Source organism: Stegodyphus dumicola, chromosome 7 (assembly GCF_044657685.1).
Source record: "Stegodyphus dumicola isolate Sdum_Otavi_A_Nest chromosome 7, ASM4465768v1".
Classification (NCBI taxonomy): domain Eukaryota; kingdom Metazoa; phylum Arthropoda; class Arachnida; order Araneae; family Eresidae; genus Stegodyphus; species Stegodyphus dumicola.
Genome location: NC_140774.1, coordinates 15,728,329 through 15,755,794, shown reverse-complemented (window position 1 = coordinate 15,755,794; position 27,466 = coordinate 15,728,329). Strand labels below are relative to the sequence as shown.

Here is a 27,466-nt window from a genome sequence, read left to right as displayed (position 1 = left end):
TATTTCTATCAAAGAAAATTTCCTTAGACTGTTTTGCCGTAATAAATTAACCTTACGTTCAATAGTAGCTTTAATGGATCGAGGCTCTACAATAGGAAAGGTTATTTTCATGAAGGATAGCATTAGATTTAAAACGCTTATTGTAACAAAATACTTCACTGTGTGCAAAACATATCAGTGATATTTAAATTAGTTGTCAATATTTTAGCATATCTCAACAACTTCATGTGATTCTCTTCTCTCTCTCTTCTTTCATACATGACGTCAGTGTTCTCAAATAGACGGCTGTACCTCTTATTATTCAATCTTCTTTTACACTCAAAATACAATTCTAAATTGCCCTGATCTTTTAATTAACTTGAAAGTGATTTCAGATTGATAGACTATTTCCAAACAAAATAGAAGATTGAGGCACCGGAAAGAGTTTTATTATGTTGAAAATCAAATGCCATTTGATATTGTGACCTTGATATTATACTCGTACAGAGGGTGCTTACACATTTTTAAAACGATTTCAATAAAGAATTTTTTTAAAAACCAAATATTTTGGAATACATTTTTGAAGACAGCTTCGGAATGAGAAATATAATTTTCTATTTTTCAATAGCTTCTTTCAAAACTTCGTATGTAAAGAAGTTGTGGATTGAAGATTGATTCATTTTTTTTGCACATTTCTGAACAGAAATATATCTATTTCGTATTTCAAAAGCGTTGTGAAATGCAGGGTATTAAAATTTCTAATTGAAAAATAAGCAACATTAGATATCGAAAAGGGAAAAACTGTCAGTTATTACTTTTATGTGAAATGAACACTTCAAACGAATACCTTAAAAAGATAGTTACCATTTCTAATGTTTCTGAAGTAAAATCGATGTTAACAAGAGAAAATACGCCGACCCAGAAACCATTTGCAAAGTCTTTAAATATACCTCTAGCAACAATGAATAAGATACTAAACAAAATACAAACAACTTAAAAAAAATAAAAAAGCATCATGTTCATCAGCTTGTATCACCGTAGAACAATTTGTGAAATACTGTGTGGAAACTATTTAGCAATAGATGAGTGGAAATATATTGTGACACTTGGATAAAGCATGGGTTTATCTAGGAACTGCAACGAAAAAGGTCTGCTTGCTATAGAAAATAAAGAGAAAAACGGTATTTACCTGATTCCCTCAATGCAAAGAAAGTTACAGTAAGGGGTTTATGATTGTCGAAGAATTCTCTTACAACGGTAAATTAAAAATAAGAATAGTGGAAAAAATATTAAAATCACCTCAACGTGAAGAGAAAGTTTTACGGCCCAAATTCCACTTTTTTATCCTAATGGCTTCCAAAGAGTGAAACTTCATCAAGACAAATCAACAGGTCATGTTTCGAAAACTATCGCTACATTCTATGAAAAAAGGAAGAGTGATGCAGGTATTGCATATATATGTGTGTGTGTGTGTGTTGTGTGTGTAATATTGTGGCAGTCGGGCACATGAGTGAAACTTGGCAATCTGGTCACATCACGGACATTCTTGTGGCTGAGCGTAAGGCGGCATCCAATGACGACGCAGAAGGATTTAAATTTATAGCTCCATATCTTTATTCAATTTAAACGGCAGATCATTACACTTTACTAAATAATAGTAACTTTAAATTCACTGCGTCACAGTATTCGAATAAAGGGAGGCAGATGAGAAGAGCGGCAGCATAGATCTTAACAGCAGTAGAGGGAGAAAGCGATCTCTTCTGACGCAAAATGGCGCAAATTCTTCAATTATAGAAACGGTTACGTAATATGCTCGAATGTTCTCGAAAGAACTGGTCTAGGGGGAAGATCTTGAAATTCCGGAAAGTTAATTAGAGGTTGCTTGTTCGCATAGTGCAAAGCCATGGTATTTTTTATATTTTATATATATATTTATAAATATATATACATATAAAGTATTCCTGCAAAGTCCCCGGATGTTGCACCGATGACCTATTGTGCCTTTGGAAGTCCCCCAAAAAGGTTTTTCCAAGCTCAACGGTTGATGAACTGTGGAAAGTAATGGAAGAGGAATGAAAATCAATTCGCCTGGAAATTTTACGAAAGGCACTGCTGTCATAGAAATCATGGTGAAAGGCTATGAGATGGAACATTTATAAACGATACTCTTTACATTTTAAACATTAATTAAACGGCCTTGAAAGCGTTATAAAAATGCATAAACACCCTCTGTGCGATAGTGTTTAGTCTGTGTGATAGCTTAGATTTTTATTTTCTAGTACTAATAATTATATTTTATATGTACTGGTAATTTAATTTCTGCATAGTTCTTTTAGTTAGGTTTATGAATAATATTTCAGCAGTATGTTTTGCATTATTTAAAGCATTTCAAGCGGTATCCCTGAAGCTGTAAAACTATTATTAAAATTCATTTTAACTTATGTCTCACAGGGGTACGCTTAAGAAAGTTGCCCTGAAACATTTTGTTGTTGAAAATAAACAAAATTATTACGTAGAGTTTTAGAAATAAGCCGAGTTCACTCTTTTATCTAATGTCCTGATTTTTACTTATAGTTACTTAAGTAACCTGACCGGATATGACGTCAAAATGGCCAAACTGGAACCTCATCATGATGGAGAATACGAAGACAGAGAAAGGTAAGACGCGAACTATAATCTGCACATTAAAGAAACTGTCTGCAGTTTGCTTGCTAAGCATGTGTATTAGAACAGCTAAATATGTACAATATGTACGATATTAAAAATACCTCAGATTTTTAAATGCTTGTGATGCAAATTATATTAGATTGTCAGGAATGAATTTTTGTATGCATATTTTACAGATTAAGTTGTAGTTGATCTAAATTAAAAATTTATTTCCTTTATTCGAATAGAGAATATTTGTTAAATTCAAATTATTTATAAGTAATGTTATACCTAATGCATTTTATAATATTAAGCTTCTGATATGACATCATTCTGAATCTTTTTAAACTATTTTTACTTCCTTGTACGAAGAAAAGGAAGTATTGTAATCGCGAAAAATTTCGGGTAGCATATTTTAACGAAAATATCCCTTTTGACCGCTCTCGAATTCATTTGAACTTTATTTGTATGTTTTGAAGCGACATATGTATTTACGAACAGAATAAAAGGTTCTTTTTTCCAAAACAGGTTGTAAATTGATTTAAAATATTACATTCAGAATAGATTTGTTTTGTGATGTCTCTACGTACGTTACTACGTTGAAATGTTGTATATGGGACTACTATAATAACATCTAGTTATGCCCTTCCCTTTTTCGTTTCATATATATATATATATATATGTAATAATAAAAGCACAAGTAAAAGCCGGAGCAGTGTCGATGCGTGCTTAGATCCATATTGAAGAAGAATTTTGATTGCGTAGTATGCTAATAATGTTAACTTGGTAATATCTAAAGAACTTAGCAGTCGAGGCAGTTTTTATTCCATTTTTATTTCCAGTTGATATTTGTGGCCACAATCAGTTGGCACTCTAGTCGTGCCTTTCCACAGGAGATTTACATTTTTGATTTGTTGAGATAAAAAGCAAGCCAACCAAATTACATCTTAGCACAGCAGAGAGCAAAGCTGAAGTGCGTAGTTATGCAAGATGGAAGCACGCGAAGAGAAAAGTTTTGGTTTGCAATTGGGTGATTGGTCAAGAGGCATCTGCATTAAGGGTTACGCAAGATCGCATGATTCATTTGAATGACGCAGTTTAGACTGAAACGCTGTTTTTAGAACAGATAGATGAAGTTCCCAAATGAAATAGAAAATAAAAGAGGTTATAGTGAATTAAATTTAGAAGTTTACTTTAATATTTTTTATCTATATGTTGGTAATTTGTAAAATTTTTGCTTTAAAACTGATTAAGCTATAGTATTCTTATGTTCCTTAAAAAGAATAACTAATCTAACCTACTGACTAACCTATACGAGGAGAGGTTTTCATGTGTTTATTAATCTATATGCAACAGTTGTAGAATTATAGAGAGTTTAAAAGCTTAAGTGGCGCTAGGCCTAACGAAGCCGTCATTTGTTCACATTTGAAGCTCTTAGTGGAATAGTGAATTAAGTCAGTTTGTGCACCAACTTCAGTGTCTTAACAGTGAGATCAAAAGTTAACACAGTGAGACTTAACTAGACCTACTAGACTACACAGTCAGACCTACTAGACTTACACAGTGAGACCAAAAGTTAGCTTTCAGTTTTGTGCACCGAAAATTTTGTGTTCAAGCCCGCTGACCGATTGCTTGTTCCTGAGTAAGAACTCTTAATTTTAATAGTAAAAATTGTTTTTATACTCTATTTGGTGTTTTATGTTTTTCTGTATTTTACGACTTTTAATGCAGATTGAGTTTTTATGTGTCTGCCATGCCTCGAAGTGAGAACTAAATTTATTAAATGAGAAATGTATCTCTAATAAAATTCGAAAATAAGTTTAAATGAAGTGCAGCAAAATATGTGTATAATTTAACATGCTGTACGAAGTCATACGGTGTCCACATCAGATATTTACTGTACATTCAATAACGAAATTACATTTGTAAATTCAATAACGAAATTACATTTGTAAATTCAATAACGAAATTACATTTGTTTTGGGATTTTGAAAAATTTTACGCCTCACCATATTTGTATTTAAAAAAATGTAATGTTTGATTATTTAACGTTTAAAATTCCTTATTTTTTTTAACAATCTTGTGAACTAGTTCCTGAAAACGAATAAAAATAACTTTGTTCTTTATATAGGAAATCTAGAATTAGTATGCAATGAAATGGCTTCAGCGCCTTAAAATTAAAACTGAATATTATAATTTTTCTGTTATTAAATCTTTAAATTTCCTATTATTAATGTATAAATTATAAATTTTATAACCTAAGTAAAAAATATTTTACGTGCCTGTAATACAGAGTTATGATAGTCTGAAGAACAGTTAAGATGCATATGCCAAAAGAAATCCTTCCTTTAAAGTTAAGACCGTAAAATTTCCCCTACAGTATTAAAACTTCTATAGTAATATTTTTAGAGGAAGTCTTAGAAAATTTAGTCTCCAAAGCAGTTGGTTTTTCCGCATCATAAATGCTTCACTGTATGTTTGCTTAGCTAATGTCATGTCTTAAGAATCTTAATTTATGTATTCAGCGTTTTGTTTTGGTTCTTCTTACCAACGCTCTTTCTCGAGTCGTATCCACCTGTTAATATTGATTACTGCATATCTAAACAGGGAGAGATGTTTTGTGATAATATATTACACCTGAAGTGTAGTGTTGTTAAAGATAAAATATCTGTAATAAAATATATACGGGTTTTAGAGAAAGATGAAATATGAAATACATTATTTTCGTGAATACTCTGCTTCTTTTACAACTAATGTATGAATTATTCATCAGACTTTTAATGGTTCTGGGTATCTGAAACATCTTTTTCTTTATTTGTAGTTTCTTTGGAAAATAAAATTTCATGTAAGTAGGGTGTTCTAACTGTAGTCCTGTGCTCCAACTGTCATATATTATGATGGTAAAAGATTTCCGTGCTTTTGTTTTCGTTAAATATGTATGGCAATTTCGGTAGATGCATTTATTTCTTTTTAGAAGCAGAACATATTTAATATCCGTTAATATCTGAAGCAGCTGTCTGATATAGTAAAATAAGTTTTAATAAATTTTTTGTGACAGTTAGAAAAGTAACTTAGGGATCTTGATTGATTAAGTTTTCTGGAGACCTGTCTATGCTGCATTATCTAACTGATGTAGTAATTCAGCATCTACATCAGTTAGATAATGCAGCATTTTAAGAATAAGGAAAGACGTTTTTTAGAGACGATAATGAAATAAAAGTGCTCTGATTGAAAATCAGTTCCCAGCACCAAGAAACAGTAGTGTTAGATAAACGAAATTTGGAAGCCGTGTTTGCACATTTGAAAGATAATATCTATTCAAATTTCGGATTAAGCGAATAAGTGTGGCGTTAGTAGCTCCACTGGGATCATGCAAATCACGTTTACTTTAAATACTTTTCGTTTGTTTATATATATTCTGGACTGTGCATTGAGTCAAGAAGGAGACAAAGAAGGCAATATCAGAAATTTACTGGGTTTGAGTAAGGTCATATAATATGGCTGAGAGACAGTAGATTTTCGTTTCGCGGTATTACAGAAATTTATCCACTGTGCATGCGTGTTCGCAGCAGTGGTCATGGAAAAGTACCGTCTCAAGAGCGCTGGGGCATGATCTCAGTCGTGCCACCACTCAAATTGAAGACTGCCTTATTCGCAGCATGGCACTGCATCTGCAACAGACATTCGAACTTTTGTTGGCACAAGAGTGACAGAGCGAAATAGAACAAATCGAATACTTGAGGGACAGTTCCGATACAGACTACCTGCAGCGGCCATACGAAGAAGTCCAAATAACAACTATCTGTGAATTGGTCACCACAACCTGTGACTTCGTCCAAATCATCACCATCAGTGACTTGGTGGTGTCAAGGTAGAGCTCACTGAAGGGCAGAGCGGTCTCAGATGAGAGCCGTTTCTGTCTTGATGCCAATGATTGCAGTAGGTTAGTTAGAGGAAGGCCAACTGACAGCTCTGAACCAACCTGAACACGTTGGGCATAGTCTGGAAAGAAATTTCCTGTGATATCAGAAGCACTCTCATCGTTATTCCATACACCTTGAGAGAAAATGTATACGTCAAACTGGTGATTGCACCTGATGTATTGACATTCTTGAGGCACTATTCCAGTGGCATTTCCCAACACGATGATGCTCATTCCCATACTGCTGCTATTTCTCAACATGCTCTACTGAGTGTCGACATGTTGATTTGCTGTGCGAGATTACACAACATGTAGAGATATTACGTTATTTTTGATACTGGGAAACGTGAAAAATGTGCAATGCCGTCGCCGGAACACGAACATCTATCTCTCGAATACGCGCTGAGTGTGCTAACCGTTACAACAAGAAGGCATGCTGGAAGGAGGAAGAACAATTCTTTTTAAAGGGTGACCGGGGATTAGGAAACACGATCGCTAAATCCTGGTGGTGAAGAATCATCATCCAGCACCTTTCAGTTAGGGCTCCACTTTAGAGTCGATAGATTGTTTTAAAGTAGGAGATTTGAAAAATAACAAATGCCATCGCCGGGATTCGACCTCTCGAATACGCTCCGAGTCTGTTAACCGTTACACCACGAACGCATGCAGAAGGAAGGGAGAAAATACCTTATAGATAAATTCAATGTCATCTACAACCAACACGGCTGATTTAACTGAGCATGTGTATCAGGCATGTAAATATATCGCAGGAAATGACGTATGGGACCTGTACGACGCAATATATGTGCGTTTGCATGCTTGCTTTCAAAATACAGGCGTCTAAAGCGGTTATTAATGTACCACCATTTCATGTTTGAAATAGGTTTTCTCGTTTATATACTAGCTTGGGACCTTGAAACATTAATAACATAAATATGTAACATAAAAAAATGCTACAGTCTACATTTCATTACTCTAAACCGGTTTCTTCTTCGTGCTGGGATTTTATTTTCCATCAGTGTATTTGCTTGGATTCATTAGTACTACCCGTATACTACAGAATTGCTTAAAATGTTACCCTTGATGTAAAATGGATGGGCTTATTATGATTAATTACGTAAAGAACAGGAGATTTGTGTAACATTGGAAGTAGTTGACGGAGTAAAATGTGAAATCCGTTGGCATCTGTATATGCGGACAAAATAAAGAACTCTTTTTTATCCTAAACGATTGTAAAATGGCTTTAAAATGGATTCAGAAGAGACATTTTTCGTGACTTTCGAATGTACCTGGCATAACTCAAAAACGAGTAGTTGTAGAATGTTGGAAATTTTGTATGAGACTTCAATAGCACCGAGTTGTACATCTCCCTTTTTTCTTACAATCGCACGCAGCAAGCGTACATAAATATATATTCTCATTCTGTTAAACCCATCTCAGTGAACTCAGTACTTTTATTCTTATATGTTAGTAAATTGTGCATTTTTTGCTTTAAAAATGATTTAATTATGTTTTTCTTATGTTCCGGGTAAGGTTTTTCATGCCTTTAGTTAATCTGCACACAATGGCTTTAGAATTAAGAATAATTTAAAATTTGAAATGGCGCTAAGCCTAACGAGACCGCCATTTGTTTACATTTGTGTCTCTTAGTAAAATAGTGAATTAAGTCAGTTGGTGTACCAACTTCAGCGTGTTTTTACCCAGTGGGACCAAACCTTAACTTTGAATTTTGTGCATCAGAAATTTTGCTTCCCTGCCCGTTGGCCGAATTGCTTGGTTTTGCAAAACTCTGTTGAAACTCTGTTGTTTTTTTAAACTGTTTTAGCTGTATTTGGTGTTTTAGTTTTTTTTTTTTTTTTTTTTTTTTTTTTTTTTTGCCTTTTAGAATTTTTGATGAAGAAGTTTTGAGTTTTTATGTACTTTTGTCTTGCCGCGAAATGAGAACTGAACTGACTGAATGAGAAATAAATTTCTTAAGAAATTCGAGGAATTTAAGGTTTAAATGAAGAGAAAAATGAAGGGTTTAAATGAATGGTTAAAAGTTTAAATGAAATGCAGCAAAAAATAATTTATATTTTTTTTTGCTGTTAGGCCGTGCACCAATATTTTTAATACTGGAAAATGTAACAAATGATAATACGATTTTACTTTAAAAAAAAGCAATTAATGTTAAAGAAGTGCAAAATTAAGAGGAACCACTGACGAATTCTTTTCCACGTAATTGCATATTCTTGCATAGCATTCTAATAATGGTAAATTTAAATGAAAGTTTACGTGAAGGATAGGATGGTTATTACTGCTTTAGAATCATTTATAAATTCAGAATTCAGCCAATATCTCTCATCTGAGATTCTAGCATTTCCTGCGGCATCGAGCCTCTCATAGCCTTAGCATGTCATAGAAAATGACATTGATAAGAAGATAATGACTATTTTAAATGGTCAATAATAGCTTCACGAAAATGTGTTCATTCACTAACTTCAGGACATAGCTTGATTCATCCGCGGAGAAGCAGTTATTTGAGAATAATTGTGCAACTTGAATTAATGAGACGTTTGCCTGCTTTCTAACGAGGCAGTGCTTCATGCCATGATTCGATTCTCTATCCAATAAGATTGCTGGTATAAAATTTTTGTTTGATATATTTAATCTGAGTAACTCGAAAATTCGAAAATATAGAATTATCCCATTTGTTTTCCCCGCAGTGTACGTATGAAAGTATACCGCGTAATTCGAAAACGATTAGCCGTAGAAGGTTGAAATTTTGTGTATGTGATTGCTGTAATATTACGTTGTGCACCTCTCTTTTATTGCAATCGGCAGTACCAAAATATATACACGCACCCTCTTATCCGGTCTTTATTTTCGCAATCACTGGTCGTAAACATTCATGTCTAATTAAACAAGTGTTTTAAATGATGAAAATATTCATGTTTTGCTAGCGTAAAATTAAAACAAAAATGAGTTTTGGGCATAGAACAAAATTTAACTTTTAATGCGGTTTGCCGTTTCCTATACTTAAGGAAATTTTACATTCGTTATGAAAAAGTAAAATTATGAGAAGTTTGACTCTCGCATGGCAAAAATTGACCAGGATATATAATTTCCAATTTAGCAGTTTTATGTCTTTTTCAGCTTTCCTTGAATCGTAATCGATTCAAGGAAAGGATTTTAAGTGAAACTACTTTGAGGAAATAACTTTAAATGGTACTTCTTTATTATTCCAGGCCCCCAACCATACTTTGCTATTTTCGATTTGCGCCAAGATATCGGCTATAATTTCGCCAAGCTCGTGAAGCGCGAATATAAAAATAAATACCACAATATTTAATAATAAATATGCTAGGTTACAATATTTTTAAGAAGCCTTATCCTTATATCGTATGTAATTGTTCCAGTCATCTGCAGCAGTTTCACACATATTAAGCTATTCTGCGATACCATTTCATGGACGTCAGTTTCTCTGCCCAAGAATATATAAATCTGATAGCAGTGGGGATTGATATTCTGGAACCGTTGACCAATTTTCAAAACGAAGGCCGTTCTTTTTTTAATATTTAACACTGCAACTCTAGTAGTTTCGTCGTGAACATAGATTTTTTTGTTGTGGCCATTTTCGCATATTTATTTGTCGGGTAAAAAATATCTTTTTTGAAAAAGATGACGTGGTATCCACCTCATTACTTGGTAAATTAAAGATTGTTGATGTCATATTCACACACACAAACAAACAAACAAACAAAAAAAAAAAAAAAAAAAAAAAAATTTTAAATAAACAATGCGAATTCGAAATCTTATAAAAATAAACAACATAAAGACACGCGGGGAGAGCAAAAATGCAATACGGTGCTAATATACGATTGATTACGTGGCGAGATCTAAGAACACACAGCCAGATTTTGGCGAGATATCTAGGTTGATTGGCGATTCAATCTCGGGCGCCGCTGTAACAAAGAAGTACCGTGTAAATGAAATGCAGAAAAAAAAAAAAAAAAAAAAAAAAAAAAATCTGATGTGTACACCACATGACTTCCTTGTACGGAATATTAAATTATATGCATTTTTTCTTGCATTTCGTTTAAACTTATTGGATTTATTTAAATCTACTTCGCCTACAGCGCATAAACCACAATAGAATAAATGCATTCTTTAAAATTCACTCTAGTATTTGTTTAACATACCGACACTCTGGCGCCAGATTCACTTAACAGTATTATATTTCGTTCATATTATAACTCATAATGCACAAAATTTATATCATTTAAAGAAAAGAATTATCTAATCGTTGCCACTAGAATGATGTATAAAAGAAATTAAGCAAAGAAAACAAAAAAGAAACAGTTTTTCTCAGACGATTGAGTATTTCTCATTCAATTTATTCAGTTCTCACTTCGCGAGAAGGAAAAAATACGTAAAATCTCAAAATATCTATATTAAAAATTACGAAGTAAATATTAAACACTTATTTCCTCGAAAAAATTCCAGAAAGGATTAAGCATGATTTGATTGGCAATAATAAATGAAGGAATTATCTTTGTTGTTGCGAAGCTAAGTTTCTCTAGATTAGCAACAAATCCACTAGTCTGCTGTTTCAAATGTGAACAATCAATGGCCGCCATAAAAAAGGCTTAGCGGCACTTAAACAACTTTAAAATTGTTGATAATTCTAAAAATATTGCACACAGATTTACTAAAGGCATAAAAACCTTAACCGGAAGATAAAAACAACACAATTCAATCATTTTTAAAGCAAAAATTGTACAATTTGCAAACATATAAGAGTAAAGAAACTGAGATCACTGAGCCGGGTAACAGAGTGGATATATATATAAATATATTTATATACGTTTGGTGCGGCCGATTGCAACCAAAATACGAGGTGCACATCTACATGTTATAGCAGTCCTATATACAAAATTTCAACGTTCTGAGGCTACTCGTTTTCGAGTTATGCGAGATACGTACGTACATACGCTCGTACAGACGCCACGAAAAATTCTCTTCAGAATTAATTTTAAAGCAGTTTTATAATTTTTTTGCAGGAAACGAGTCTTTTATTCTGTCCTTACGTACAGATATCACGCAAAAGCATCGTTAAATTGCATTCGATAGCGGTCAAAATGGATATTTTCGTTGAATTATGCTGCCTGAAACTTTTCGCGATTACAATACTTCCTTTTTACTTCGTACAAGGAAGCAGAAACACTGCATCATACACGTAATAATGTGTATAATACACATGTAACAATAATATGTATTATTACACATGTTATTACACGTGAAATGGCGCGTATTGACCAAATGATACAAGTTGTTACGACAACTTTTACTTTAAACAAACAATTATGTATCAAATTGTTGAAGTCATAAAAATCCACGGAAATATTCCATAAATTTTAAATGTTTCGGCACGCAGGATTGCCAGTTATTTCATTGCATTAGCAACCTCTAAGCAGTATTAAATCTTAGAACAGCCATCACTTTTTATTCTAATATCATATTATTTCGTTATCAGAACTTTGATAACTCTAGCGTTTCGTTATCAAAGCTTTGCTAGCTTTGAAATTCTGAATCTTTCTCATAATCCTTTTCTCTTTTAGTACTGACTTGTTCCTGTATGCTGTACACCGCGACACGAATGACATAGTGGACACGGAAGTATTACTAAAGTAAGTTGCTAAGTTTAGCGTGTAATTTTCTTCACAAATGTTTCTTGTTCAGTGTCTACTGACTTTTATAGAAATACTGGTGTTGAGCATACTGAAGAAATGACACAATGAATCATTTTTTTCCTTTCTTTCTTGTAGTGCTTTGGAACAGAGATCCGAACTAATTGTGTCCAACTTGGATAATTTCAATATTGTTCGAATTCAGGGAGTATCCGTTCAGGAGAAAATAAGTCAGATGGGTACCACAGAGATAGCTATCATTGCTCTTAGCAGTGTCATCTTCCTCGGAGCGGTGTTAGGTATAGCTCTGCTATGCTCATCTTGCAAGAAAAGGTAAATTTAAAGGATTGTTTCTCTTTATTATAAATTATTAAGTGAGTTAGACTCGGTATCAGGATATTACCTTGAATGGTGAATGTTATTTGAATTTTGGAAAAATTGAAGGAAATGCATGTAAACGAAGCGCAGGAAAAAGTTTGGATAATTTAATAAGCCGCACAAGAAAGTCATGTGATGTACATATCGAATTTTTTATTTATGACTTTTCATTTCTCATATATATATATAGAGAGAGAGAGAGAGAGGGAGAGAGAGAGAGAGAGAGAGAGGGAGGGAGAGAGAAATACAAATATTTTTTTAAAAGGAAAATTTATAGTCCTTCCAAACATTTTCGCGCATTATGCGGCTGAAACTTGATCAGTAAATATAAAAAGAAAGAAATTTAGAACCAATTTTTCACAAAGAACCAAATTTGAAATTCAGAACTTATAAATTTCAAAAATTCCTAAAAATGTACAAAAGAAGAATTTAACAAAAATGTTAAAACTAAAATTCTTCAAACAAGTAAAACCCAAATTTAAAAAAAAACAGACGAAAAGAAAATGAAAGAGGAGAAGTCCAATCAATTTCAATGCCACTTCATGAAGAGGAGGAAACATTGAAACCAATCAAAATCTCTCTTTCGTAAAATATCCTTGTTTTTCTGTATTCAGAATTAGCTGCTGAACATTCCAATGTAGTTTAATTATAATAGTTCACCGAAAATTCTGGCCCCTCTGCAAAGCGAAGAAAATGGCAAAAGTACAAACATTAAAAATATCTTCCATTAAAAAGATTTTTCTAATCTAAAATGAATCTTAAATAAAAATGAAAACTTATCCTTAAAATGTAGAAAAAATTAAAATTCTACAGTGAAAAAAAATCTTTGAAATTTCAAAATAATAACACAAAACTTTGCTAGAACCTCCTATCAAACATAAGTGAAAGCGAAGGAAAATGGCAAAAATACAAAGTAAAATATTAAAAACATCTTCCAATTTAAAAATATTTTATTAATCTAGAAAGAAATTTTAATAAAAATGAAAATTTACCCTTAAAATATAGAAAAGATTAAAATTCCACGGTTAAAAAAATCTTCGAAATTTCAAAATAACACAGAATTTTTTCAGAAAAGAACTGATCAACATCAGTGGGGCAATGTAAAAACCGTTAGAAAAAATATGAAATTCTGAATCCGTTTTGAAAGTTAATGCTTATGAATTTAAATTTTTGGTCTTTGTGAATAACTGGATATAAATTTCTTTTTTTTATATACTCGTATATATATATATATATCATTCAGTGGGTTTCAAAACAAAACACTTCCAACGACTTCTGAAGAATTTACTATTGAAGAAAGAGCCGAATAAAATTTAAGAACCTGCGGTTCGAGATATTTACAGCGTCTTGTGACATCTCTGAAAATGGTTCTCAAGAAAGATCGGTAGTGTTGTTTCGTTTCGCTTCCGCCTGTTCAGCGGAAAATAGAGAGATACAAATTATTTATCAATCGTCTCTTGAACTCTTCGTCGTGGATATAGAGCCTTTGATGTGGCTGCTTTCGATACAGTTTCGAGAGATTTACGATTTTGCTTACGTGGTATATTTGGAGACTAAGGAGAAATGGACGTGATATATTTAGATGATATTTCTATTTCTGTATCACAGCTATATCATTAAATATAGCACGTTTCGTATATGAGACCGCATAAAGTCATTTTTGAAGAATATGTTACCAAACAGAGGGAAAATATGCAGCCGGCGTTATTTATTATCATTATGTTTCATTATTTTTAAATTAGAATATTTTTATTAAAATTGTGTTTGTAATGAAGGTTTAGAAAGTTTCAGATTATCACTGGGTGTAATTAGCGGGAAAGGACAGAGAATTTATATGAAAGCAGCAGAATATTTTCTTTATGTTTGACTTCTTTAACTGGTTAATTTGGTAGAGTTTGAAAATGACATGAAATATACTGATAAAATCAAGGCAAAGTACCCAGAACTAATCCTAATAGTAACATAAATCAGTTAACTAATATATATATAGTGTTATTTTGTAAGATATTTTGAATCTCCTTACCGCCTGACTTCGTGGTGTAACTGGAAGCCAACTTAACATAGGGAAGTCCGAAGTTCGAATGCTAAAAAGAGCATTATTCATTTTTTTGGCTTCCTGCTTTCAAAAGAATTTCAACTAGTTTTTCAGTAGCGCCGGAACTAAGAATGATGTGGACGATAATTTGTTCCTATCAGGAATTGGGGATTGGACTTTTGCCTTCACAGCTGAACATTAAGTCGAAGAGAATGTAAGGTATTTTCCTCCTCCTTACCGCGTTGCTTCGGGGTGTAATTGGAAGCACCTTCGGCTAGTAGTTCGGAGTTCCGGGATTCGAACCTTGGCAAGGGCACTACACATTTTCATGCTTCCTACTCCGAAATAAAACATCTAATAATCTCTATAATTTTAAGAAAAATAGGCGAAGAGTAATTTTTTAAACTTATAGAAAAATTATTCTGTTTAACTTCACATATCAATTCATTTAAATGTTCATTTGATTTCGAAAAAAATCGCACGATTTCTTACAATAAAATCATTCTTAGCAATTCTGCAATAGATAAAAAACTGAATATTTTTGAAAATCTGACAGCATTGAGAAATATTTTGGAATTTTTGAAAGACTTGTGTAAAGATTAAAATTTTGAGAAGATTAGTTTGACCGTTAAAACATTTTTTTTAGAAAAATTCAACTCTAAATTAAAAAAAAAAAAGAACGGTCTATATCGGATTTAAAAACTTTCTGTAAACCATTATGTGGTACGTGATGAAAATAAAAAGAAAAAGTCAAAAATTAATTTCAAGTTTGACCCAAACAAGCAAATGTAGGTTACAAAATATTTACGTACGTTACAAAACGTATTTAAATCAATTTATTGGTTTAAGAAGTATGCATTGCTTAAAATCTTTCTCAAGTGTATTTCATCACTAAGTTTATAAATAAAGGTCTCATACATAGTCAAGCAACGTCTTGTATTTGCTCATAATTACCTTGAACGTGACCTTCTCTCTTAACTAGCGTAATCCGCAAATAATTTAGCTGACTTGTCTGAATGTTATCTTATTATGTTAGCTTAGATCAACAAAACAGGGCAATGATAGTTAATTGATGTCATCCAATTCTTCTTCGTTAGCATTCTTCCTCATTTTACCTGAATCTTTGTTCCCCATAGAAATTTCTTATCACTGAATTTATCCTTGTGTTGCCCCACGTTATTTATATATCTTATCACAGTGTCTAGAGGCTTGTGACAAATGTCCAGCAGACCCTACTAGACTTGAAAGCGAGTTATTGGTTTAGTCTGTAATAAATGATAAAAGCCTTATTCAATTTTTAAATGCCTGTGCGGCATTGCTTGGGTGCGTAAGCAAGTGAAAGGCACTGCTTTTGTGTCAAATGAACCTCCACTGCTTGTGGATATTTAAATCAACATTAGATAACATTAAATTCAAATGTACGTAAAGCAGTCTGAGACTACACTCCCCCCCATGGAATACTTAAGCTGGCTCAAAATACTTAACGGCACGTATTTTAAGCGTCGGCTAGGAAGTTGCTAAAGCCGGAATAACTGTGACAGAACTGGCGATGCTAAGTGAAAGCAAGACGAAGTTGTCGGAAGCTCTAAACATTTCAACCCTCAATTTTTAAATATAAATAATTAATTTAAATATAAATAATTAATTAAATATAAATAATTAATTTGAATTTTGTTGAAGACTATGAAAACAAGCATGTTCAAATCATACCTGATTGATTAATATGAAACGTAATAAAAGTATTACAGCAGTTAAAGATGTTGCTGTAGAATAGTAGTTATGGATTTAGACATGAAATTCTTCCCTATTTAGCTAGACTCAAGTTTTGTTTAAACTCTCTCTTTCATGAAATTAAGAAATTTTCCCCCAAATGGCTAGTTTTATTTGTTCCATGTGACTAGAAAGTAAGTTTTATTTGTTCCATGTGACTAGAAAGTAAGCTTTATTTGTTCCATGTGACTCGAAATTTGTTTGTTAAGAATTAATTAAGAACAGCTTAACTCTTTTGTTGTTTAACTCTATATTCGCCACGAACGTTGCCTAAAATTTACTGCAAAGGTACCAATGTTAAGGGGTTATCACATCTAGCGACGGTCCCTACCAGACGGGACTTTTCTGAGAAACAAGATACTGGTAGTACTGGTTTCCTAGAAAAAAGAGCCCCGCTGGAAGCGAAGTCCCGCCTAGCTACGGAAACGATGTACCGGCTACGCGGGATTTTTTGAAACCTCGCCGAAAATGTTTCGGCTGCAGCTTTGTCTCGGTTAAAGATCAACCAATCAGACGAAAGTTCTGCTTCTGAAAGATAACGTGATCGCAATCTGAGCGATTATCGATACTGTTTGGCGTTCAAGTCTGTTTAGTAAGTAAAAATGGTAACCTGGCTACGTAGGTTTCGTGGAAATGTGCGGGTTCTGAGAATTGTCCCATTCGACGTTCCGTTCCTCGTAGCGGAAACAAATGTGATTGGGACTTTACATACTCGAGAAGGCGGAAAGGCGCACAGAACAGCTAAGCCTTACGTAAACATCAAATACACACTTTTGGTTTGGGGCCAGTGGCCAGCCTCAGATAACCATTATACCATCTATAGCTATGACCATCAGTAAGCTATGACCTGAGGTTCAACCCATTTAATAATTTCAAGTGACCCACTTGAATTCCAAAAATAAAGTATAATATATAGAAATATATTATAAAACACTGTTTACAGGCATGATTGCCTGGCCACCCACCTGCATAGCATAGGCATTATCAAGCGATCCTATTTGCCCACTTTGTGATTCTGAAGAAATGGCCAGAGACCATCTGCTCCAATGTGTGGCTCTTCGTGCTCTTACAGAAGAGTCGAGGTAATGGGAGTACGAACGTTCTTTAGGCAATGACTTTGGTCTTTTTGTTCCTAGTTCTATCGCTTGCAACGTCTATTTATAAGGTTTTAGTTCTTTGTAACTTTTTACCCAGCCATTTGGGGGGGGGGAATTATAAAACATAAATACCAAATGAACGCTTGAAGAGTACGTAAAAAAATAAACCGAAAATAAATAATAAAGTAACACTTCTATTTGATTATGAAAGTTGAAGTAACAAACATGCATTTTTAAAAACTTTAACATAATTTCAACGAGAAATCCCTAAATTTAGCAACTCCGATCCGTGAGCCATAACTCCAAAACCTGGCTTCGCCATTTCTTCCGCATTTGGTTCAATTTATAAATGCGAGCAAATATTTTCACACACGAATCTTATTTTCATAAGAACAGGAGCAGCTTAGTTACCGTAAATTAAGATGTCTGTATTCGTCTTAAGACGACTAACTATAAGGCAGACTTAACTGAATTGACGTCAAAAGTGCAATATCATGAGAGCTATGGATATCGAATTGGAAGACAAAGTTCATTCAGATATGTTTGTTATTACAATAATTATGATTATAATTTTATGCTGAAAGTTTAAAGCATATTGTAATTATTTTCTCAATAAAATTCATCTTGTTATTTACGAAGAAAGGCTTTTAAATTGAAATTACCATTCACCCGAAACGTGTTCTTAATATACACATTTAGGTTAGTTTTGACCCATAGCCCAAAAATGTTGCCAATGCCTGAAATCTAAAAAGACGAAGTTAAATATTTTAAAATTATTTCTGCGTCTTAGTTTAAAAGAAACACTCCAAGGTGTAAAATATGCTTGAAAATGCTGGATTTTTAAAAGACTATTAAAATTTACATGGGAAATTTGACTCATTATCTGAGTCTGAATATCGATTATTATGAGATTGTTTGCATTGAGAGAGAAGATTATTTCTAACGGTCATTTTACGAATTTTAGAAATTTTCAGTAACGCAGTATATAGCAAAATTTCATCAGAATTAAAATATTATTTTCTTCATTTTTTTGATTTAAAAAATCTAATGATTTCTGAACAAATAAATATTACCTTTCTCAGTACATTATGTTTCTTGTTTCTGATCAATTGGAATTAATTACGTTAAGTGCTTTATCCCATTTATACCAAGAAACGTGAAAGGGTATTGAATCTTCTGCAGCTTAACGGTCGAGATGTTCAATAAAGATCTTTGCGCCGTTTGACACGATTCGATATATGGAGGGTAAAGATCATCCCATGTCGTCAGAGCGGGAAAATTTATGGCATGGGAAATCGATAAAATAGTGGACAATTGTTGGGACAACAATCACCAACTCGATGAAATTCATGAGGGGCCGCCAGAGTTCCTACACACCAATAAAGATACTTTCAGTTTGCTAATGTAAGGCTAATAAAAATTATAAAAAATTGTACTTTTCTGAAAATACAGATATATTTTAGTTTAACTAAATCCATTGATAGATTTATTGTTTTCAGTATTTTTATTCTTAAAAAATGGTAATAAAGCTATTAAAATTATAAGATGTCTAAGCATATTTTGACTGGATTGAATTAATTTTTGCCCCCCCCCCCTCCGAACGAAGGGCACTTTTTTGTCTTGTTTCGACATTGGCCATTCTTAAGGCAGGATGTGGTGGCCATTTTATCGTGGAGGCACCTAATAAGGCAACATCATTAACCCGTCAGCACACGCGCTGGGGTAAAATCCACCCCACGTGTAGTCTTTTCTTAGAAAATAAGGGAAGGTCGTACGTGATCTTTCTAGTACTTTATGTACCTTTCAAGATCAAGGTTAGGAAGTGGTCGTCCAGAGGAATTTTCCCGTGTTCTTAGGATTTTTGTGTTTTCGGGGAAGGCATGTGCAACGGGACTGTAGCTACCCCGCGCGTGTACTAACGTTTCACTTCTAGGGAGACGTTCATTGAGATAAGTATGTACGAGAGAGACTGCGGGTTCTTCTCGCTAGTGTTGAAACTGATAGCAAAATTGAAGATTCCGATTCTGAGTGCGTTAATATTTCTGAAAGTGCTCACGAAACTGATTCTGACCAGTATTATGATGATTCACATGATCTTCTTTGACATCAGATGGTTTTTATGTTTGAATAGATGGAACAGTTTGAAGTAAAAAATTACCCTCGAAAAACATTCAGACACGGCCGCACAGTGTCAAGAAAAGCTTTAGAAATTTGAAAAATCCAACTGAGTGTTTATTGCAAATTTTTGATGAATAAATAATGGAAGATTTGGTGAAATCAACAAACATTTACATTTCATCAATAAGAAACAATTTCTCTAGACAACGTGATGCACAAGAGACAAACGTAGCTGAATTGAAGGCGTTGGGGGATAATAGAGAAAACTATTATATTACTGAACTATTATATTACTTACTATATGCTGAGAGCAGCACTCCAGCGTTTGTAAAAATATGTTGTCACACTATATGAGGATTGTTCAATGTGAGGAGATTATTTGAATTATAAACTCAGATGGGAAGGGGGCGGAAAATCTATGTGTTATTTATATTTTTTAATATTCTTAATTAGAATCTACTCTTTGATATGATTAATTGTATGACATTATATTGAGTTTTAAGGAAAAAAGCTAGTAAGAATGCAGCCTTTTCATATTCCTCTAGTACTTTGTCAAACCACTCTTTATAATAAACGTTTATGTTTAAAAAATATGTATATATGAAAACGGACTTTTCTAATATAAAAGAATCACATGTATCACATGTATTTTATACAAATTAGTAATTTTGCATAAATTTCGATTTTTATGGCTTACTTTAGGTAACCAGTATGGAAATGTTTCTATAACTTAAAGTAAGATTATCTCGAATTAAAACTGGAGAAAAGGTTTAACAGAATTCACAAAGCTATTAGTCATTTATACATTCATTGAAAACAAAGAAAATGCATTTATTTATACGTTGGGGGGTGAACTGTGGTAATGCGAAATCCATCAAAAACGAGACTACCAAAAATCAAATGAACGAAAGTGGACGGCATGGACAGGTTTTTATCTTTTAATTAACTATATACCCGCATACATACATATATATAATATTATATACACGCGCACATACATATATATAATATTACACTAACATATATACATATATATGGGATAAAAATAAACTCAGAAGTAATGACCAGCAGGAATTTTGATGGCATAGAAGTGTTGATTCATAATGAATAACTGGAGGCGAAGGCAGATTAAATCTTCATTTTTTATTTCAGCAAACATGTTGCGGCCGAAAACAAGTTGGCACATTAAATGTACCTATTTCAAAAAGTTTACATTTTGAATACATTTGAAGTAAGAAGAAGGAGCAGACAAACTGCAGTCAAGCTAGGCGTAGAAAGCAAGTGCGTTATGTTCAGGATGGAATCCTAATTCAGACTGAGTTATTTTTGGTTCTCAATACATTTTGAGTGGATAGTTAATACTGATGTAAAATTACTATTGGCTGTTTCAGTTTTATTTCCATTTACATCATCAGAATTACGTAAGAATCATATGACATAGATTAATCTCAAAATGACGCAGTGCACAGCAGTGGAATTTTTAGAATAGGAAGGAAAATTCATTTACGCTGCTAATTTAATTTTTTATATTTTCCTTATTTTTCTTACACACACACACACACACACATACAGTGGATGGACAAAAATATGGAAACACCTTGTGAAATGCATGTTTGAAAAGAAAGATTTATTTTAATGAAATATGTAGGTGGCGCTGGCGTTTTTGACTACTGACGCCACCTATACAACTTCGTAAATGTGCTAAACAGTTCAGTTGTTGTCGGAGTACTGTTATGTGAGGTTGTCATTGCATTATGTCAGTGTTAACAGACTTCGAACGTGGGCAGATTGTTGGAAAACGTATGGTAGGTGCTTCCGTAAGCAAGGTAGCCGAGGTGTTTAGTGTTTTAAGAGGTACTGTATCGAAGATTTATTCCGCATATTTGAAAAGCGGAAAAACATCATCTGCTAAATAACAGGGCGGACGAAAGTGTGTCCTGAGTGATCGTGACAGACGATCATTAAGGGCAATTGTGACGAAAAATAAGAAGACCACAGCTGCAAAAGTTACTGCTGAAATGAATGTTGTGTTACCGAACCCTGTGAGTACCAAAACAATTAGAAGGGAGCTTCATAAACAGGGAATTGCTGGCCGTGCTGCAATTGAGAAGCCACTCATCAGTGATGCTAATGCCCGTAACAGGAAAAGGTGGTGTTTAAGTCATAAAGCCTGTACTATAGAGCAGTGGAAGCGAGTAATATGGTCTGACGAGTCTTCTTTCACACTGTTTCCCACTTCTGGCCGAGTTTACGTCTGGAGAACGCCATCTCAAGCCTATAATACAGATTGCTTGTTGCCAAGAGTGAAACATGGCGGGGGTTCTGTTATGGTTTGGGCAGCCATATCGTGGTTCTCGGCTAGCCCCATGATAACTGTGTCAGGGCACATGACTGCCAAGACTTATGTAAACATTTTGGCCGATCAAGTTCATCCCATGATACAAACTTTGTTCCCCGATGGTGATGGTGTCTTCCAAGATGACAAAGCCCCTGTTGACACAGCTCACATTGTCCAGGACTGGTTTTCTGAGCACGAGGATGAGTTGTCCCATCTCCCCTGACCACAACAGTCACCAGACCTGAATATTATCGAAACTTTGTGGTCTACATTGGAACGGAAAGTGCGTTCTCGTTATCCACCGCCAACATCGTTACCTGAACTTGCCACCGTTTTGCAGGAAGAATGGTATAATATTCCCTTGGCAAACATACAGGAACTGTATTTATGCATTCCGAGAAGACTGCAAGCTGTTTTGGATGCCAACGGGTTTCCTACACCATATTAAGCAAAGATACATGTTTTTTAAAGGTGTTTCCATATTTTTGTCCAACCCCTGTATATATATATATATATATATATGTAATAATAAAAGCAAAGGAAAATGATGGAACACTGTAGATGCGTGATTAGACCCATATTGAAGAAGATTTTGATTGCGTAGTATGCTAGTAATGTTAACTTTGTAACATCTAAAGAACTTGGCAGTCGAGGCAGTTTTAATTCCATTTTTATTTCCAATTGATATTTGTGGCCACAATCACTTGGCACTCTAGTCGTGCCTTTCCACAGAAGATTTACATTTTTGATATTGTTGGGATAGAAAGCAAGCCAGCGAAATCACATCTTAGCACAGTAGCGAGCAAAAGCTGAAGTGCGTAGTTATGAAGGATGGAAGCACGCGAAGAGGAAAGATTTTGTTTGTTATTTGGTGATTGGTCAAGAGGCATCTGAATTAGCGGTTACGTAAGATCGCATGATTAATTTGAATGACGCAATGCAGATAAGTTATTACGATTTTAGAATAGAGAGGAAGAATTAATGTTTATAGTTATATTATAATTCTGATTCATACATTTTTATCTTACATATATATATATATATATATATATATATATATATATTTTTTTTTTTTTTAAAGCATGGAAGTGTTTATTACAAAATAGCACAACACACAGCGCGTCTCCTTCTGACGGTACTTCCGAGACTCTTGTACAAGTGTTTTTCTACTTATATATTTTTAAATGAAAGATTATTAAACAATAGCTGATTAAGTAAGAAACAGATGATACATCATAACGTTCTAACAAATAAAGAGGAGCATAGCGGAAGCGTTAGAAGGACGAAGGCGAGAAGGCATCTGTCTAGGAGAACTTATGACTCAGCATTTATATGAATGCATGTAAATTTTTTATATTATTATTATTATTATATTTTTTTATTATGGAATGTATTAGTGCAGTTCTCAAAGGCCAGTTACCTTAATACAAGGAACGGAGGCCTTTTCAAGTAACTGTCTAGGCACCCTGGGCCACCAGTGCAGAGGACACACTGGTTAGCTCAAGAGGACAGCCCTATTGATGGATATGTTTGTTTAGAAGTATTGCGAGGCTTCCAGTTTGGTAAAATCAGGAATTGTAAATGAAAGATGGTAACAGTGAAACCATAAATTCTGAAGATCTTAATCCTATTATTTATGATGTTAAATTATAATTTATCAGTATGGAAATAAGTATCATAAATATTTATGTGCATTAAATTTAATTATAAGTAATGATTATATAAAAGTTTTTGTGATATTCTGTAATAACAAGAACCTTCCCTGAAGAATTATGATTATGTGAATTCTAAAACAAAAAGACTTTTGGACTGAAATGCTGAAAAATTCAATAGGACTCTAAAAATTAAGAATCTATTTAAAAAAAAAAAATATATTTATAAATAATACTTTACAGGATCCAAATTTTATTATTTATTTATATTTTTTTTTAATTTGCTAGTGTTTAAACTCTTTCTCTTTAAAAAGGCTTCTCTGTCGCTACGCCTTTTTCTTTTTGAAGGGGGGAATATTTTTTTTTTAACAGCAAGCATATCTTTATTTTAATTTATAGCAGATGACTTTTTCCAGATGAAGTTAATCAAATAACTTATTCAGTAATTTAACTATTAGATACGACTGACTTTAAACTTTATAGTGTAAGATAGAAGTTCTCAAATTATTGAGTATCTTAATAGAATTATCAACATTAAATTTTGATTTAATAAATACTATAATTAAATATAAAATTTTAGAATTTTGTGATATTTTTAAAAAGTCATTTTTTAATATATATTTACTACATGTAACATTTTCAGATTTGTATAAATGTTAAAAAAATGAAAATTTGTTATTTTGTTTCAAAATAAAATTATGACAATTAAGCCGGTAGAATAGTTTCCTGCAGCCGCAAACCTCAATGGAAAATTTAGTTCTGCTCTTCCAATCATCGTTTTGTGATAAATCCAAGATAATGTGAAAGAAGTGAATCATCAAATTTGTTTTTTCAGTGTTTAAAAAATAACAGATCATTCTTCTGCTGTGGTGTTTTGCAAGTGCTTCAAAAAAATAATCACGCGTAGTGTTTACAGATTGAAAGTAATCTCTCGATAAATTGAGAAGTTCGAATGCCTAGTGAAAAGGAAATAAATCATCAGTGAATTACCGTTTAGGAATTCAGCATTACAGCGGGTTAAAGGTCGATCCGAGTTAGTGTTTGCAAGTATGTGTGACAGAAAATTATTTGCACTTCCGTTTTTTCAACAGCTCAAAAATTATTACATTCGTGTGAACCTAGCTCAGATGTGCTGCGAATTCTATAGTTTATATTTCAACTTTGGTTAAAATTTCTGCAATTTGTTTTGAGAAAATCTGAAATTCTTGTTCATTAATTTTTCTAATTTTTCATAATTATGTGTGAGCAAATTAAGTAACGAAATTTAAATTATTCATAGGGAAGGATATTAAGATAAGTTATTACGATTTTAGAATAGAGAGGAAGAACTAATGTTTATAGTTATATTATAATTCTGATTCATACATTTTTATCTTACACATATATATATATATATATGTAAAAATATATGAATCAAAATTATAGATTAAACTATGAACATTATTCTTCCTCTCTATTCTAAAATCGTAATAACTTCTTTGCATTGCGTCATTTCTAGATCACTCTATGATCGGCGCAGCTCTGATGACGTAATCATTGGGAACTGAAACTGTCCTTGTAAACCAAAACTTTTCTCTTCGCGTGCCTCCATCTTGCATAACTACGCACTTCAGCTTTTGCTCTCTACTGTGCTAAGATGTAATTTCGCTGGCTTGCTTTCTATCCCAACAATATCAAAAATGTAAATGTTCTGTGGAAAGGCACGACTAGAGTGCCAAGTGATTGTGGCCACAAATATCAATTGGAACTAAAAATGGAATTAAAACTGCCTCGACTGCCCAGTTCTTTAAATACTACGCAATCAAATTTCCTCTTCAATATAGGATAACTACGCATCTACAGTGTTCCATCTTTTCCTTGTGCTTTTATTATGTCATATATATATAATGGTAATTTTTCCGGAAGATTAAAAGCAAATCACTTTTAGTCATGGCCCAAAAAATTGCTGCGTAGATGACTGGAAATTTAGGAAATTGGAATAACCAGCTGGAAGTTTGGAAGAGGCGCGATTCAGCTTGATAATTAAACATCATTTCTTTTTTGGATGACAAAATCTTTAGTTTACATATATATATACAATAAGGCAGGCAATAAGTCTAAGTTCAAATTACAGAGCTTAAAATGCTTCAATTTAGTAACCCTAACGAATATTTCCAACAATCCAATCTACTGCACAATGCAGTTCGAAATCTACAACAAAGAAAAACTGGATTACGTCATCAGTTTTTTACATTAACAAATATCCAGGCTAGGAGGAGCTAAACAATCTAACAGACAGACTTGTGACGCCATCTCCAAGCAATATCAACGAACATTTCTCGACAAATAAAGCATTCCAATGCTACAGTTCGGTGGCCTGATCCGCGACCATTAGCGCAAACACGCGTGTGCCATTCGAACCAAGTTATTCTCAGAATAGGGTGGGAGAATGTGGATTTTTCCCTGAAGCATAAAAATGTTCCCTTTCCGGAGATCTTCACGTGAACTTTCACGTCGCAGCAAAATAATAACGTTTCTTTTGGACGAGTCTAAGTGTTTTGGCAGAATGCCAGCCAAGGTTGCGTTGTAGACGGTCGAAATATATCTGTCTAAGCCTCATTCCAAATTTTGCTAAGAACTATTCAGAGGATGAATAGAATCATGGTATCTTGTACTATCTTCCCTTGCTATCTACCTGTCGGAAAACATTCGGATCGATGGAATTCAAGTGCCGCAATTTTACTAAGCCACTGCAGTCCCATTATCAGGGATGAAAACTCAAGCCCGTTAACATTACAATCAATCAATCTGCATACTTCCTGAGGCAGTTAAATATTTTTAAAGGATCGGGATTGAAGTTGGAATTATTAACTAAAACTGATGGATTTTGAAATAGAATGAATAAATAGTGAAAATGGATTGAAAAAGCAAACTCAGTTTTAAACAAAACAGAAGACAGCGATTGTGTGTAAAGTAAATGAAACATTAGAATAAAGAATTGACATTAGCAACAGAAAATAGTGTAAAGTATGTAAATTTTACATGCTTTGGAAATTTTCTCACTTTCGCTTCCTTGTTCCAGTGCTTTGCTTGCTGTGGAACTGGTTGAATAGTTTTAAACCAATTTTTTAAGTAAACTACAGAAACAAGGAATTGGTATTAATAACAGAATTTGATTGTAAATTTAGTTTACGTAAATTCGTCTTGCTAATTTTTGGGTTTCCCCCGCCCCCGCATTTGACGACTGCTAAAGGGAATTCATCAAAAAAAAAAAAAAAAAAAAAAATTACTTTATCGTTCGAATGAAAGGAAGCACTGTGATCACGAAAGATTTCGGGTTTCAGATTTCAATGGAAATATCTATTTTGACTGTTCCCAAATCCATTTTGATTTTTTTTGTGACGTCTGTACGTACGGACAGAATAAAGAACTCTTTGTTGCATAATGGATTGTAAAGTGGAGTCTACATGTATTCAAAATAAACGTTTCTTCATGACGTATGTACGTAAGTATGCATCTCGCATAAATCGAATTACGTATGCATCTCGCATACATCGAATTACGTATGCATCTCGCATAACTCAAAAAATTAGCCACAGAACTTAAACTTTAAAACTTTTGTTCATGTCACTGATATAACATTTACTTGTTCACAGCTCTTTTTATTGCAAATGGCTGTACCAAAAATATCCTCCTACTTGTCCTGGCTTAAAAGTTCTTATTTGACCTTTATTTTTGCAATCGTTGGCCATAGACATATACTTCTAATTACAAAAGTATTTTAATGGAGAAAATATTCATTTTTTTTTGGTAATTTCAAATTAAAAAAATTCATTTTTAACCAATAACGAAATCTAACTTTTAATATCGTCTCCCGGTTTCT

General features: G+C 33.3%; 1 protein-coding gene across 3 annotated transcripts in view; it reads left to right on the top strand.

Annotated features, from left to right (window-relative positions):
- LOC118184145 (protocadherin Fat 4-like) overlaps positions 1 to 27,466 on the top strand; it is a 517,728-nt gene that overhangs the window by 469,990 nt on the left and 20,272 nt on the right. For all 3 annotated transcript variants that reach the window (XM_085819903.1, XM_085819902.1, XM_085819904.1), the window contains exons 61-63: positions 2,554 to 2,637; positions 12,148 to 12,216; positions 12,355 to 12,549. In XM_085819903.1, coding sequence (XP_085676029.1) covers positions 2,554 to 2,637; positions 12,148 to 12,216; positions 12,355 to 12,549 — 348 coding nt within the window. The remainder of the gene's footprint in view (positions 1 to 2,553; positions 2,638 to 12,147; positions 12,217 to 12,354; positions 12,550 to 27,466) is intronic.